At 43.8% G+C, this 14,584-nt stretch overlaps 1 protein-coding gene and 1 long non-coding RNA gene across 2 annotated transcripts in view; one reads left to right on the top strand and one right to left on the bottom strand.

Moving 5' to 3' along the window:
- The window catches only part of LOC135906721 (neuropeptide SIFamide receptor-like), a 222,457-nt gene that overhangs the window by 33,157 nt on the left and 174,716 nt on the right, over positions 1 to 14,584 (bottom strand). Inside the window, exon 2 of the mRNA XM_065438308.1 lies at positions 4,983 to 5,082. Within this exon, the coding sequence (XP_065294380.1) occupies positions 4,983 to 5,082 (100 nt within the window). The remainder of the gene's footprint in view (positions 1 to 4,982; positions 5,083 to 14,584) is intronic.
- Positions 357 to 12,096, top strand: LOC135906722 (uncharacterized). Its single transcript, XR_010565818.2, has 4 exons — positions 357 to 516; positions 648 to 922; positions 4,951 to 5,106; positions 12,009 to 12,096. It is a non-coding gene; the product is annotated as an uncharacterized lncRNA (long non-coding RNA).

Here is a 14,584-nt window from a genome sequence, read left to right as displayed (position 1 = left end):
GCAAATACCCGCGAGATAGCCATCATCATCATCGACACCGATTTGAGAGCGTCGAAAGTGGCGCCTCAAAAAGCGTGGCTCGAGGGAGTGTGGCCCGTGGCGTGAGCAGTATTATTATTATTTTGTACCCGGTTTTCATCTGATTATTTCCTTTTTTCTTCAAACACAAAACGTTTACTTTTAAACTCACACGCTCAAATTGTTAACTCCCATGTTATCATTACTACTTTTATGCACCTAATTGAACCACCCGATTCTTGGCCAATCCCCCACTGTGGGTATGTGCCACGGCCACTCAGCACAACAACAACAACAGTGCGCGAGGTTCGGCGTTCGACGGCAAAGAGCTTCCTCGCTGGGCGTCTGGCCCATAGGAGCTATCGCCGCCTGCGTCACTACGCCGCACCTGAGTCAACGCTGTCGCCCGCTGAGAGGCTACGAGCTCGCCCCGCTCTTCCGCTGGGCAACTGGTCCAGGAGGGCTGGCGGTCCTGAACCGGGGTGATCGAGCGTTCGGGTGAGCGGCCACAGGGATACCCCGCCAGCTGTGAACATGACCCCGTGACTGCGCTCGTGGGATCCCGAGCGCAAACGCCGCCGGAGGGAAACCGGGCACGCGGAGGCTCCAATATATCGACTGTTGCGCAGGACCACCTGAGCTCCGCGAGGCGGTCCGACCCTGCTGTCCGACCCTGCTGTCCGACCCGGCTGTCCGACCCTGCTGTCCGACCCTGCTGTCCGACCCTGCTGTCCGACCCGGCTGCCCAACCCTGCTGTACGGCCCGGCTGTCGGACTCGGCTGTCCGACCCGGCCGTCCGACACGGCTGTCCCACCCCGCTGGCCGACATTGCTGTCCGACCCCGCTGGCCGGCATCGGTTCAACGAGGTCTCCGACACGGCAACACGCGCTTCCGCCTGAACTGTAGGCCGATTATAATTGACCGATACATATATATAGCTGCATGTCGTCTGAGGTATTTTGGGGAACTGTCGCATGTGGGTGCCGTTTTCTATATGTTATGTGCGTCAATACAAGTCTGTTGTGTGTTTGTGCTTCTGCGCGCTGCTTCTGCCTCTTTCTGGAGTGATCCTGCACCCAATAACATCACAACGTGAATTATATCAATGAAAAGGGCGTTTTCTTGCAAAACACCCTTTTTAAGGAATGAAGTGCGCGAATTATAGGCGCATAAAGACAGTTTATTGGATTCAATTTCTTATGCAGCACAGCCACTCGGTGAAAAAGTGAAAAAACCTAACTTTCTAGTTTTTGCAATTTGTCATGCTAGAAAGCTCTGCAGCGCGAAGCAGAGAGTTAGCCTCCCTCTCGATAGGTTTCAGAACAGTGGGTGCAACAGGTGGCCAGTGATAGATGATCCGGATTCAGCTGTGGTTACATGCACACTGCTTCCCTCGTTTTTCTTTTTTTTTTCCACGAAGTTCGCGCCCACAACTTGGTAACAAGCATACATCGAGGACCGAATGTAAGAAATCGCGTTAACTTTATGCCGAGCACTATAAAGAGTCGCTTTTTCGGCTATTGCGGCTCATTGACTCGTCACAAGATAAAACGATAAATAGCCGAAGCAAAAGCAACAGTCGTCTGTGTGTATATATATACCTGCCTTCGAATCCACACAATTGGCGCGCCCGCCGAGCGTCGTGTTCTGTGTTCTTCTCTACGGTGAAACAAAATTCTGTCGCCTACCTCCATACGTTGAAGACCGTCTGTCTTTCCTCGGCACCACAATCCTGCTTCTGTGAAATGGGGCTGGACAAAAATAATTTCAGCGTTCGGGATTTTTATTTATAAAATGAATTTCGTTTTGGATTATATATATATATATATATATATATATATATATATATATATATATACGCCACTACGACCAGCAACCCACGTGCTCCACTCCGAAACCCCCAATAAAACATAAGAATAAATAAAAATCCCAAATGCTGCAAGTATTTTTCTCCGGCACCATTTCATAGAAGCAGGGTTGTGGTGCTGAGGAATGACAGACGGTCTTCCACGTATGAAGGTAGGCGACAAAATTTTGTTTCAGCGCAGAGAAGAACAGAGAACACGACGCTCGGCGGGCGTGCCAATTGTGTGAATTCGAAGGCCGGTACAAGGTGCCCAGGAGTAAATCGTGGCGCCTGGGCCAAATTTCAATATTTCGTTTTTCTTAGAGTTGCCGATGGTGCTCTTGGCCAACTGGTGCGACGATTTCACTACTCCGCGCGGCGTATCTTGATGCTTCACGTCGGCCTTTCCGGAATTTTTCATCCCCCAAGATAAGCTGAGCCCCCGATTTTATGCATTTTTATTATTTTCTTTAAAAGGCAACATTTGCAGAGCAGTAGTCGGTCGTTTCATTTCTTGAAAGGCTATCAGGACTATTTTGTACTTGTTTCATTGAGAAACATTCATTCTAGGTTTACTGGAACAACGTTGCATAGAAAGAGAGAGAAAGACGGAGATAAAAGAGATGAGAAAGGCAGGAAGGTTAATCGGAAGATACATATCCAGTTTGCTATCCTGCACTGGGGAAGGCGATGCTTCGTGTAATGCGGTTCGTGAATATAGGTTGTAGCCGACTTATTCATGAGTGATGACCTTTTCAGCTACTAAAGTGGGACCCCAGTAATATTTGCCACTGCGATACTTATGTTAATGCCAGATGCGCGTTTCTCAGATTTTTTTTTCGACAAAATGCGTGGTCATTTCATGTTTACCTCGTAACAACAGGCAGTAGAGATATATCTAGACAGTAGAGAAATATCTCTACTGGAGATATTTCCAGTAGAGACGGCGCATTGAACGTTACACATACTTAATTCTCTTATGCATCCTGCCGAACAGGGGAACTGGTGATGCTATCGTAGAGAAGCTATAATAAAGAAAAAGTGGACAGGAGGGGAAAAAATTAGAGGAGGATAATCTGCGCTAATATCCCCATAGAGCTACTCTCACTTAAACATGAAGTCCGAATATACAGTTACAGCTGTGCTAAGGGTGCATGCGCTTGCAGACTTTTGTCCACAGTTGCAGTTTTTTTTTAATGCTGTGGGACTCGTGAGGCACCCTAATGGGCAAACATTGTTGCGCTGTCTTTATTTTTCAGCTGTGCGTCTGAAGGTCTCGAAAATTTTTGTTTACCATACCCCAGCGCTTTAATAATGCGGTCGATATACGTAATAACGAAAAAGCGAGCATCTTTAGTTTGTTTTGCATGGTAAGGTTGCTCCATTTTTGCAAAATGCCAGCAGCCAGGTTTCCAGACGCCTACCATACTTTTACGGTCACGCGTTGATTGATCCTGTAAGAGAAAATGTACGACACATCTATTCATCGCATCACAGCTTACATAAGGCACTTCATGAATAGTGCAGATACGGCTAGAACTGAATCTTGCGGATTCTCAGAAGCGGACATTGAAAGCGTCTTCTTCAGCTGCATATTCATCCCATTGGCAGCCAGATGGGATGGATGGAGAACCTGGTTTCTTAGCATCTGCTCATGACCACTAGTATTGTGCTGCAGGCCCACAGACGCTGTACAGTTTTCTCAACATTTGAGTTACAGCTCAATATGCATATCGTTTAGAAAGACGGTGGCAGGAATACCTGCAGGATTACAAACCTCACAAGCATACTGGTTTTTCATGCAGGTTACCACGTAGATTTGACTTGCAGGCTTTCGCGCAACGTTCTCATTCTTCTCGAATATATTTGCCTGAATGGTGTCTACATCACTCTTGGTTGTAGGATCGGCGTATATATTCCGCACGAAACACATTGCGCTTTCAGTTTCGTGCTATGCACAGACTCAAAAAATTACAGGGTCTCTTAAGAGGTGAACGGCGAAAGCCTACTCTTCCTCCTCTTATCATTCGCCTCTTTATCTTTGCCTCTTCGCTTTTGCTTCTTTCTTTTAGCTATTACTGCTAACTACTAAGCATTTTTAGTCATTTGTAATCAATTGTGGTCATTACACGCCGTTGTTAGACATGTTGGTAATACCGTAGTCATTACTAGTCATTACAAGTCATTTCAGTCATTATTAGTAATTACTGGTCATTGCTAAGCATGTTTAGTCATTTCTAGTTCATTGTATTTGTTAGAAGTTTTCGTTAGACATATTGATCATATTGTAGTCATTAGTAGTCATTGCAATTCATTTCAGTGATTATTAGTCATTACTGTTCACTAAGTATTTTAGTCATTTGTAATAAATTGCGGTCATTACAAGCCGTCGTTAGACATGTTCGTCATATCATAGTCATCAGTAGTCATTACAAGTTATTTTGGTCATTATTAGTCATTACTCATCACTAGTAAGCATTTTTAGTCATTTGTAATCAATCGTGCTCATTACACGCCGTCGTTAGACATATTGGTCCTTTCGTATCCTTAGTAGTCATTACAAGTCAGTCACTAGTAGTCATTACTACTCATTACTAGATATTTCTAATCATTTCTAATCAATTGTGGTCATTACAAGCCGACGTTAGACATATTGGTCATTTCGGAATCATTAGTAGTCATTATTAGTCATTTCTAGTCATTACTCACCTCTACCAATCTTTATTGTAAGGTTATCATTCACTTACTTTCACTATCAATGATTTTTCATTCTTTAATCTGTCTTTAATGTGTCTTTAATCTGTCTTTAATCTGTCCTTAATCTGTGTTCATATGGCGTGATGGCGCTTCGACGGACACTCCGGCGGTGAGGTCTGCTGACAAAAACTTCACCATGAGCCGAGAAAGGCCTTCGCCTTAAAAATTATTAGGAAGACAAGGACACTAGGCAATCACGTAACTGATCGTTAGCACGCATTACTATTGCGTTCTAGTTGCTTCCTAAGAATAACAAACACATAATTTCGTGGAAGAGCAGCGCTATATAACAAGTGCATCTACATGTCTTGCACGCTCTCTTTATAGTTATTCAAGTACCTGCCATCGAGGGCACTTACCTGTCCATGGATATAGCTACCAGTGTGTTGATGGAGGCACTGACTGCTACGCCTTGAAGGTACGACACCGTCTTGCACATGAACCAGCCAAGCATCCAAGCTGCGCACAAAGAAATTGAAAAAGGTGACGCATGTGACAAATTTCGCAGAAAAATAATAGTGGAAAATGTCTTTTCATTTGTTCATTCACTACATAAGAGGCAATCAAAAACAATATTTCCCTCGAGTGTGATACAGGTGGCACGCTTTCTTCATCAATGAAGTTCGATGACTATTAGAAATAAAGCTGGATGTGTTTTTTTAAAAAAGAGCGTAATAATTAATTTTAAAATCTACACAGTGGAGCGTCAAAGCCTCGCGACCGATGAGCATTACCAGGATACCTTAAGGCAACACAAGCACGCGAAGCTACATGCGCAAGATAGTTCACGTGCGTGCCCATGATGACGTGAGTTCCATCGCTGAATTGTGGAGGAAAAGAAACAAATACTATAGAAGCAAACCATCCCGAACGCTCTGCATATCTGCACCGCAACAGCTTCACATAAAGCGTTATGTATCCGAATACCACCTTTCTGTGGAACGTTTTGCCTTCCATCTCCATCCCGCCCTCTTCCGCATCATGCTCAGATGCGCTATGCGAGCAGAGCTTCATTCATGCTTTACTAGGCGAGCCTTTTTACGAGCCCATTTTTGCTATAGCTGGACTGGAAACAAACAAAAATAGAAAACAGGCAGTCCGATTATAGCCCGCCTGTGATTATTCATAGTGTGTGAAATCTTTACAGGGCTTTGGCAGCCCCTTAGCTGCACACATGTGTGGCCAGGCCAGGCTATGTACAGAGCAATAAAAGAAACATAGGTGCGGACAATTACGCAACCACTCCAAAGCGTTGTGTCGCTTCCAGGTTCACCTGCATACAGTGGCTGCATAAAGACTGCAGATACATACTTTGGACTACTCCATGTTTAGAAACCGGCTACAGTGTGATTACCCATCTCCCTCATTGTAATTACTCGTAAAATGAGTTCATCACTGTTTGCTGATGTTCACGCTTCAATTCTTGAGCATTTTACATGGCGTTACTCAGTCCCGAATCTCACCAATTCACAACGGCACTCAGAAACGCTTACCAAAATGTAGTCTAAAACAGGTATTTTATAAACGTTTATTAGCAGAATGTTTACACTACCAGTACAGGGACATATGCCCATGGTGTGGCGCAAAACCAACCCTTTATCATATCACGTGGGAATGCAGCAAAAACAAGACATTCCAGAATATAGAAAATCCGAGTGCGGAGCAGTGGGAGAGTGTGCTCTCCAGCGGCAACCCATGCCTCCAACGAGGGCTGGTACACCATGCCCGACGAGCAGCCACGCTCAGTGGTGCCCTGGAATAGGGGCGCTAACCCTGCAAGACGGGAGTCACCATCGACAAGAAGAATATGGAAGTACTCGGTCTGACCGCTGAATTACTCTGTTAATTAGAGCAATAAAGTGTATCCTATCCTATCCTATCCTATCCTATCCTATCCTATCCTATCTTTACACTAGGAAATGAAATACCCCCCGAAATATAATACTCGAAGCACCGAGGGATAACTTCTTCCAGATAGTAGCAGTATAAATAAAGTGTGATGGATAAAAATCCCAAGAAGAGCACCAGTTTATAGTCGCGCATTTGTGCCATGCAAGCTACCAAGCCAACACACACAAATTCTTTATAGAACGCAAAATCTTTCACGCGGATGAAACCAGCTGTGTGTTGTTAGCAGCCACTTGACGCACGTCTCAAGCATTTTCTGTTATCTCTTATTGAGGCCACTATTTCAACGGGTGATTCTTAGAGCCCATTTGAACTCATGTATTTGAGCCAGATGCAGCCAGCTGGGTATATCACAGCTCCTTTTATTTTCGCCTTAAGGAAAAGCCTCCCAAATTTCAAGAACGCCGACGTTTCGGCCCGCTTCCGTGCCGCAACATCGCAGCTCTCGAGCACGCGGCGAACCAACTATATGCGCTCCATAACAAAACAAACCGGTTACATCAATTCAACCAGGAATTTATCTTTTTGTATTATTAACTGTGTTTAAGGAGAGGTTGGTGCCTATGCGTGGCACCGGCTAATCATCTTCTCTTGATAGTTATCGTCGGAAAGTTGTCAACAATCACGAAACTGGACAAATAAACACATGAATGAGCATTCACATACTAAGTCTCAATTCTGCAATATAAATAAATGGTCGCGCCACAGAAGAGTTCAAATTACATAAATACTCACAAAACCGAAGTGCTCACACGCAACACATGAGTTCACGCAGCATAAATGTTCACAAAACCAAGACGTTCACACAGAAGGTGCTCGACACTTGAGTGCCGCACTCTAAATGCAACAAATACAAACGCTACATGAACACGAAGACACAATGAACATGCAGTTGAGGGCGCCTATTCATATCAACAATGCGAGCTAAAACTATTCTATGACTTAGTATATTTCTAATATTTTTTATTCCTCTAAAAATTATACTAAGGCACGCGCAGCGATCATTTGAAGTTTTTCTGTTGGCCATGGACCTAAAATTTTTACTAAGTATAGTGGCCGTCGAGCCAAGCCATGTAGTTCTTTCGAAAAGTTGTTGCGGGGAGCAGTGTGATTTTTATAGTCTAGAGGAAGGTGTTCTATGTCTTCTTCAGCCTCTTCACATGAGCATGTAGCACTGTTAGTTTTTCTTATCCTATACAGGAAGCTTTCTGTATCGGCAGTGCCTAGTAGAAGCCTATGAACTATTGTTTCATTGGATCGACTAATATTAAACGGAATATGGATTCTATTCCAGGATGTATATTATATAACTGAGAGTTCTGCGCATCATTTATGAACAAAGTTTCCTTGGACAATCTACCGCATAGTTTGTTCAATAGACATCGCGCATCACTCGCTGCTAGAGGATGTAGTGATAATTCATTCTCTTGATGTGCTGCACGTGCCATGTGACCGGCGGTTACATTTCCTATGATTTCACAGTGACTTGGGATCCACTGCAAAGTTATGTTGTGTCGTTGATCTTTCGCTATGGCGTATGTCTTCTGTATTTCGTATGTCAATGTGCTGTTTGTTTTTCTTAAGCTGATTTCATTTGAGCACAACAATGAGGCCTGTGAGTCACTTATGAGTCACATTCCCCAGCGAAGTGGTTTTGACTGCTGACATATGCAACGTAAAGCAGAAAGTCTTGCGTAAAGTTCTGCCGTTGTGGACGTTGCAAACTGGCAAAGTTTATAGGCGCTTTCTCTTGGTTTGCAGGTATAAAACGCAGGTGTAGAGCTTTGTTTCCAGCATGATCCATCGGCATACACGTGAATGCGATCTACGTACTTAGTATAAAGATAACTATGGACATATCCCATTTGCGACCTGCTCCAGTAATTGAAGTGACTGTGTCTGGAATCACTAGTCGCCATGGTGGATGAGTTACGCAAGTAGGCCAGTATTCGTAAGCAGGCAGTAAGTTTTTGCACCGCCGTATTTCTTCATGTATGCGTGCAGAGGTTCTATCCTGAAGGTGTTGGCATAGCGGATAATTAGCGTGTTCCGTAGCCAAACAAAAAAGATGACGACAAATTTCCGTAAATATTAGTGCATGAAAAGCTGGTTGGCGGGACTCAGCAATTACCAAAGCACTGGCAGATGCACGCGAAACACCGATACATATGCGAAGGCTTCTGGCCAGCAATCTTTGAATTGTTTCCTCTAGATTACAGGATATTCCATGTAGCACAGCAGCAGAATATGTTATTCTTTGTCTAATGATTGCCGAGTGAATGCGTAGTAAGGAAGAAGTTGAAATACCCCATCTCACTTCAGCAAATCGACGAAGAATGTTGATTAGGGAGTTGAATTTCTTCTCTAATGCATTTATTTGGTGTCGCCACAAAACAACTGCCAGCTACGAGCTTCGCCTCTAGCATGAGAGCAGGAAAGTTTGTGACAGCGATAAACAATCTGCAAGAGCCAAGTTATCAAGAAGCATAGCATCGATCCGCCGCATCAGGCCAACCAAAGCTGCTGCACGAATGTAGCGGCCATTACGAAGGAAAGCGACATGTCGCATTCATGAGCGAGACTGGCCATCGCATGGGCGGAATGCATTCGCAGCACGTTTGGGAGAAGCACAGCATTTGCGAGAAAGCGTGAGGCCACGTCGGCGTTTTTTTTTTTCCAAAACTTCCCAGGCTCTATTTCTTAAGAGGAAAAGAAAGATATGTTCAAGATAGCACGCTAATGCAACTGAAAGTGGTATTCTGAAGCATACTCTAAAAACTTCGCATTCACATGTTTTACGTAAATTTAATAATAAAATATTCGTTAACATCTACTTATTTTAAAAGCTAGTTTTTGAACAGTTAGAAAAAATACTAGATGCTTGTTCAGCCGGTTGTGTGGTTTCAATCGCGGAAACCATAGCAGAGAGAAATAGAGATCAAATTTATGTAGTCTCCTTTCTTTTTGGTTTGTTTTCAAGATTGGTGCATGTGAGCAGGGAGATCCTGTACACACTACTGTGTTCTTTACTGCATCTCAAGTGCAGTAACGTAAGCTGAGAAACACCCAAATTTCTGCATTTTATACGCAACTTGTCTTGGTCAAAGTAGGGGGCGTCATCCCCAGTACTATTTGAAGTGCACAACAGCCTTCCTCAAGCAGTGCGCAGCCCACAGCTTACGTGTGTACGTTGAACATGCGATCTTCGACACAAGACGCTCATATTCAAATCTTTTAGCTAATATAAGATTATGAATGTTTCAAGGGATCTTATTTTATATCCTATGGGTTGCACGTGGCATAACGTGCTAATGAAATTCATCCTCAGCCTATTTTTACCTCCACTGCGGGACGAAGGCCTCCTACTGGCGATCATGAATTCTTGTTCCTATGCCAAGCTATTGAACATTACTTTTATCTTCTGCATATTAATGTCCAACCCTACTCTTACTTTCTCGGTTAAGGCCCTCAATCATTTTTGCAGTTCGTCAGCAGTGTTGCTGAACAGAGCAATGTACAAACCAAAGTTGATGTATTCACCGTTGATCGCCCCACCTAAGCCTTCCCAGCATAATAGATTAACTCCTTCCCCTAAACATTCAATGAAGAGCAGTGGAGAGACTGTGTCCTTGTCTGACCCCTTTCTTGATAGGTCATTTTCATATTGTGTGTGTGTGTGTGTGCGTGGAGAAGCAACGTAGCTAAGGAACCTTAGTAATATTGTCGAAGAAATTAACGTGCGCCTCCTGTACTTGATTATGGAATACCTTCATGACTGCTGGTATCTCTACTGAATCAAATGCCTTTTCATAATCGAAAGCCATGTAGGGAGCTTGACTGTATTAGGCAGCTTTCTCAATTATCTGACTGATGACATGAACGTGATCCATTGTAGAATACCCCTTCCTGAAGCGAGCCTGTTTTCTTGGTTTATTGATGTGAATCGTTGCTCTGAATCTATTGAAAATTAGCTTGGTGAATATTTCATACAATACTGATACCAAGCGAATGGGCCTATAATTTTTCAGTTGTTTAACATCTCCTTTCTAATGGACTAGTATAATGTTGACATTCTTCCAGCTCTCTAGTGAACTTGAGGTCGTGAGGCATTGCGTGTAAAGGGCCTTTTCAAGCTTAATAAATTCTGCATCATTTACTAAATCGATTGGTATTCCTCCTTCTCCCGACGCTTTTTCCCGGGACATGTCTTGCGAGAACTTTCTAACTTCGTCGCTAGTTAAAGAACGTGCCATCACTACATTCAGTGATGGTAGCATGGCTAATATTACGAATGAAATGACGATATATTGAAGCTTAAGGGCTCGTTCTATGCAATTGTTTCAATAGTAACATGCGAAGTGTGTCTATTAGCAGTCGCTTCTAGTGGTCAGGTAGGTCACTTCGTAAAGTAACAGCCCTGAGGGCTCCTCGCGGACAGTTTTCGGGCCGGGAGATGTCCAGAGTAGATGATGCGTAGTTGCTGCACACGAAGGGCAGAACACTTCCGACACCGTTTTCAGATCGTAGTATCTGTGTGAAATTGACGTCAAGAGTAGCGGCTGCTGCAGCTCACGTATCCGGACAAAAACTTCCTCCACCCAAGAAAGGGTGTGGGGACGAGAGTAGACACGCTCGGTAAGGGAGGGGGTGGAATTGCAGTACGCCTCTCCTGCTGAAGCGAAGATGGAGATGTTAGCGAGAAAAACATCTAGTTACCTACTCTCCACTGGAAGAAGGCAACATGGTATTAGCGATCGGATTGCGGAAATTAACCAGCACGCGGGTAGGGACATGGCACTTATTGTCACTTTTTTACAGATTTTCGCACTCCATGCATAAATAGTGGGGTGCCGGTATTACTCGAGGGCGGGCTTTACACGAGTAACTGCGGTATATATATATCAAGACGTCTGTGTCGACTATTGGTGTACAGAAGCCTGAACGTACCACATGCGTGGAGGAGGTCTAGCACTTTCTGCAGTTCTTGACAAAGTGTGTCAAGGTCTACATGAGGTGACAACAGTGTGGCAATTTGAGCACAAATAAGAAGTCAGGTGTCAGACGGGTCTTGCAGCTTTTACAGTATACAGGCACTAAGGCAATACTAAACAATTGTGGCAGAACGAAGAATCTCGGTACACGACGGCTTCAATGAAAGATACAAATTCATGTCAATCACTTAAAGCGGCAAACCGATGCTTTCCATGTTTTGTAAGATAATCTCGTGTTGTACATTATCTCACACTTTATCTATGTTTGCAGCCACCGCTATCCATTACCTAACTTAGTCACGTCCAGCCAGTTGAAAGACGGGTAGCACGATGTTGCTTTTAGAATAAAAGCTGACGGCCGCCTGGTTAGGAAATTCTCCGACGTATGGTATAGCGCTAGTCGAATGTATGATGATGGGTATACGTGGTTACCACCACGCTCCAAGACCCGGAATGTGCGCCATAATTTTTTGTTTCCTCCATCAGAGCCAAGGTACTCACATCGCTCTCGCCACTGAGAACCGAGTTTCCAGAAAATACGGACCCGATGTGCTGCAAGCAACCGATATGGAGGTATGTGTTGCGTGGTCCTGGCCGGACTTGTTACAACCGCAAGTATATTTTTCGCTGTTGTGTGTAACATTTGCGGAGGTATACTAACATTACAGGGACGTTGAAGGAAATGTATGTGGCGGCCTTTGGTCGGTTTTTCTGTTCTCGAACCTCATTTCTCATCTGGAATCTAAGTTATGTCAAAAACAATAAGCCCCCCCCCCCCCCCCGCCCCTTCCTTCTTTAGGGGAGCACACCCTTACCTCATTAGTGCAAAATCAATGTACGCACGTTTGGTTGGCCGAACGGCACTATTGACTTTAGTTCTCACAATTTATTCATACTATAGTGTCTTTCCGTGCTAAATTTGTCATCCGGCTCGGTTGTGAGGGCGAAGACGCGCGAACTTCGCATTGATGCGTTTCGAGTTGAAAAATCAATCCAGAGCTTTCCTCGGATTTCACTTCAAGTGTTAATCACAGAATCGAAAGTTTGAATTTTTAGAATTTGAAGCAGGTACTTTTTCCCTCGGCTAGAAAGTCTGCCTTCAAAACACGCCGAGTGTTGCAACTTCAAGTAGAAAGAAGCAAACAAACAAACAAACAAACAAACAAACAAACAAACAAAACAAACAAACAAACAACGAACGAACGAACGAACGAACGAACGAACGAACGAACGAACGGCAATGGCAATGGCAATGGCGAAGCAAATGGCAATGGATTAAATAACCTCTTTCGTTTTTACTATCATTCCTAAATTAGTAATGCTGATCAGTACTGACCACTAAACGAAATCTTTAGAATCAGTGATTTAGGTAAGGAGTTAAAGCATCATTCCGGAGACTTGTCAACGAACACTTTCAAGCTTTATTTATGGGCCACGTCCACTAATATGTGCGAGCGAGGTCAGTTAAAGGAAAGCAACGTAGATCACCTTATAGTGAGCTGTTCAGTTACGTGCCATTCCTTTTTGAGTTACACGTAGTTGCTTTGAAGGTTATTGTGGTATTATTCTGAAAACAGTACATAGACCGTCGAGTAATTCACCAGCGGAGAGCCCTGATAGAAACCGGTCTGGGGCCAGTATTTACAAAACATCTCTTCAGTGCCGTTCGCGGTTGAACCAGGGGTTGTAGATCTAGTTATTACGGCGATCGCTATTAGGAGTGCCGGTGCCCGAACGCCGGTCAAAAAAGTAATTGTCTTATGTAAGAGAAGTTATGCGATACACGGCCTTCTTTCGTCAGTTCTTGCATAATGGTGAAAGTTGTAGATACTGCGGGAAAAATGGTTTTATGCATTTCAAAAAAGGCCGAGACTAAAGTAACAATGTCTGCAAACGTCAGTGTTGCCCTAGACACCATGTACAAAAACTACGATATGATTAATAGACACGCCATAGCGGCGGACTCCGAATACATTCACTTGGGGTTTCATAACCTGCACAGAAATCTATTTGCACGAGCGTTCTTGAATTTCGCCCCTATCAAAATGAGGCCGCCGCGACCGGGATCGAACATGCGACCTTGAGCTCAAAAGAGCAAAGCCACAGCCGGTAAGCTACCACACCCAGTATGCGCAAGACTTTATTCACCCATCGTCAACAGATTGACAGATGATCTCGCTAATGTTTTCGTGGTACCAATGATGACATGATACCCTGTTTAAACTATCGATGCGATGGGCAAAATGATGAGCTGGTGTAGACTGTAGGAACAACTTGCGAGCCTGCAACAGCCACATCAACGACACGTGTTCAACCAACCGATGAAGTTGCTGAATAATGTTTTTATCTATAGTCTATAAACCTGCGAACTTGCTTCAAAATTTAAAAAAGAACAAAATGTTCCTTCTGCGGAAATAAGCAAGAAACTTGGTGAGTGTGCAGAGCAACAAAACAAGGGAGCTTTATACCTCAGGCCGACGTATCTGCCTTCGCTCAATAAATTTCCTCTCTCTGTATTGGATTCCTTAAAGCGCTTACGAGTCCTTGTGCGGTGCATTTCTTCTTTGTAGCATATAAAATGTTCGTTCAACTTCAGTTCTGGGGCAGCTTAAGAGTGTATTACGTTGCTTAGCGGAAGACGTCCACAAGATCTCTCCCCTCCCCTTACAAAAATTTGAACTGAAACAGAAAGACACTATAGTCACTGATGCGCGGTTACAAATGTTTCAAAAGTAATAAGTCCCGTATCAGTATACCTTTGCTTTCTTAAGTTAAAGGAGGCTCAAATAAAATATAGTATTGGTAAAATATAGGGATACAAAACATCAAGCGAGTGCTGCTGGACGAAAAATCGATATGACTTCGATCGCGCTATAGACGAGATGACAGAGTGGAAAGAAGTGTATTCGTCGCTGGCAACATCAAAACAAATACAATCTCTCGTCTCCCTGCGGGGGGCGTGGCTAGTCCTGACTCTACAGCCACCAAAGAAGCTAGAGCTGCCCCCATGTTCGAGAAATCGATCCTTTAATTTGGTACACATAGGAAGAAAGTTACGGGAC

This window comes from Dermacentor albipictus, chromosome 1, assembly GCF_038994185.2.
Source record: "Dermacentor albipictus isolate Rhodes 1998 colony chromosome 1, USDA_Dalb.pri_finalv2, whole genome shotgun sequence".
Lineage (NCBI taxonomy): Eukaryota > Metazoa > Arthropoda > Arachnida > Ixodida > Ixodidae > Dermacentor > Dermacentor albipictus.
Note: the sequence above shows the minus strand (reverse complement) of the source record. Positions and strands in the feature narration are given on the sequence as shown.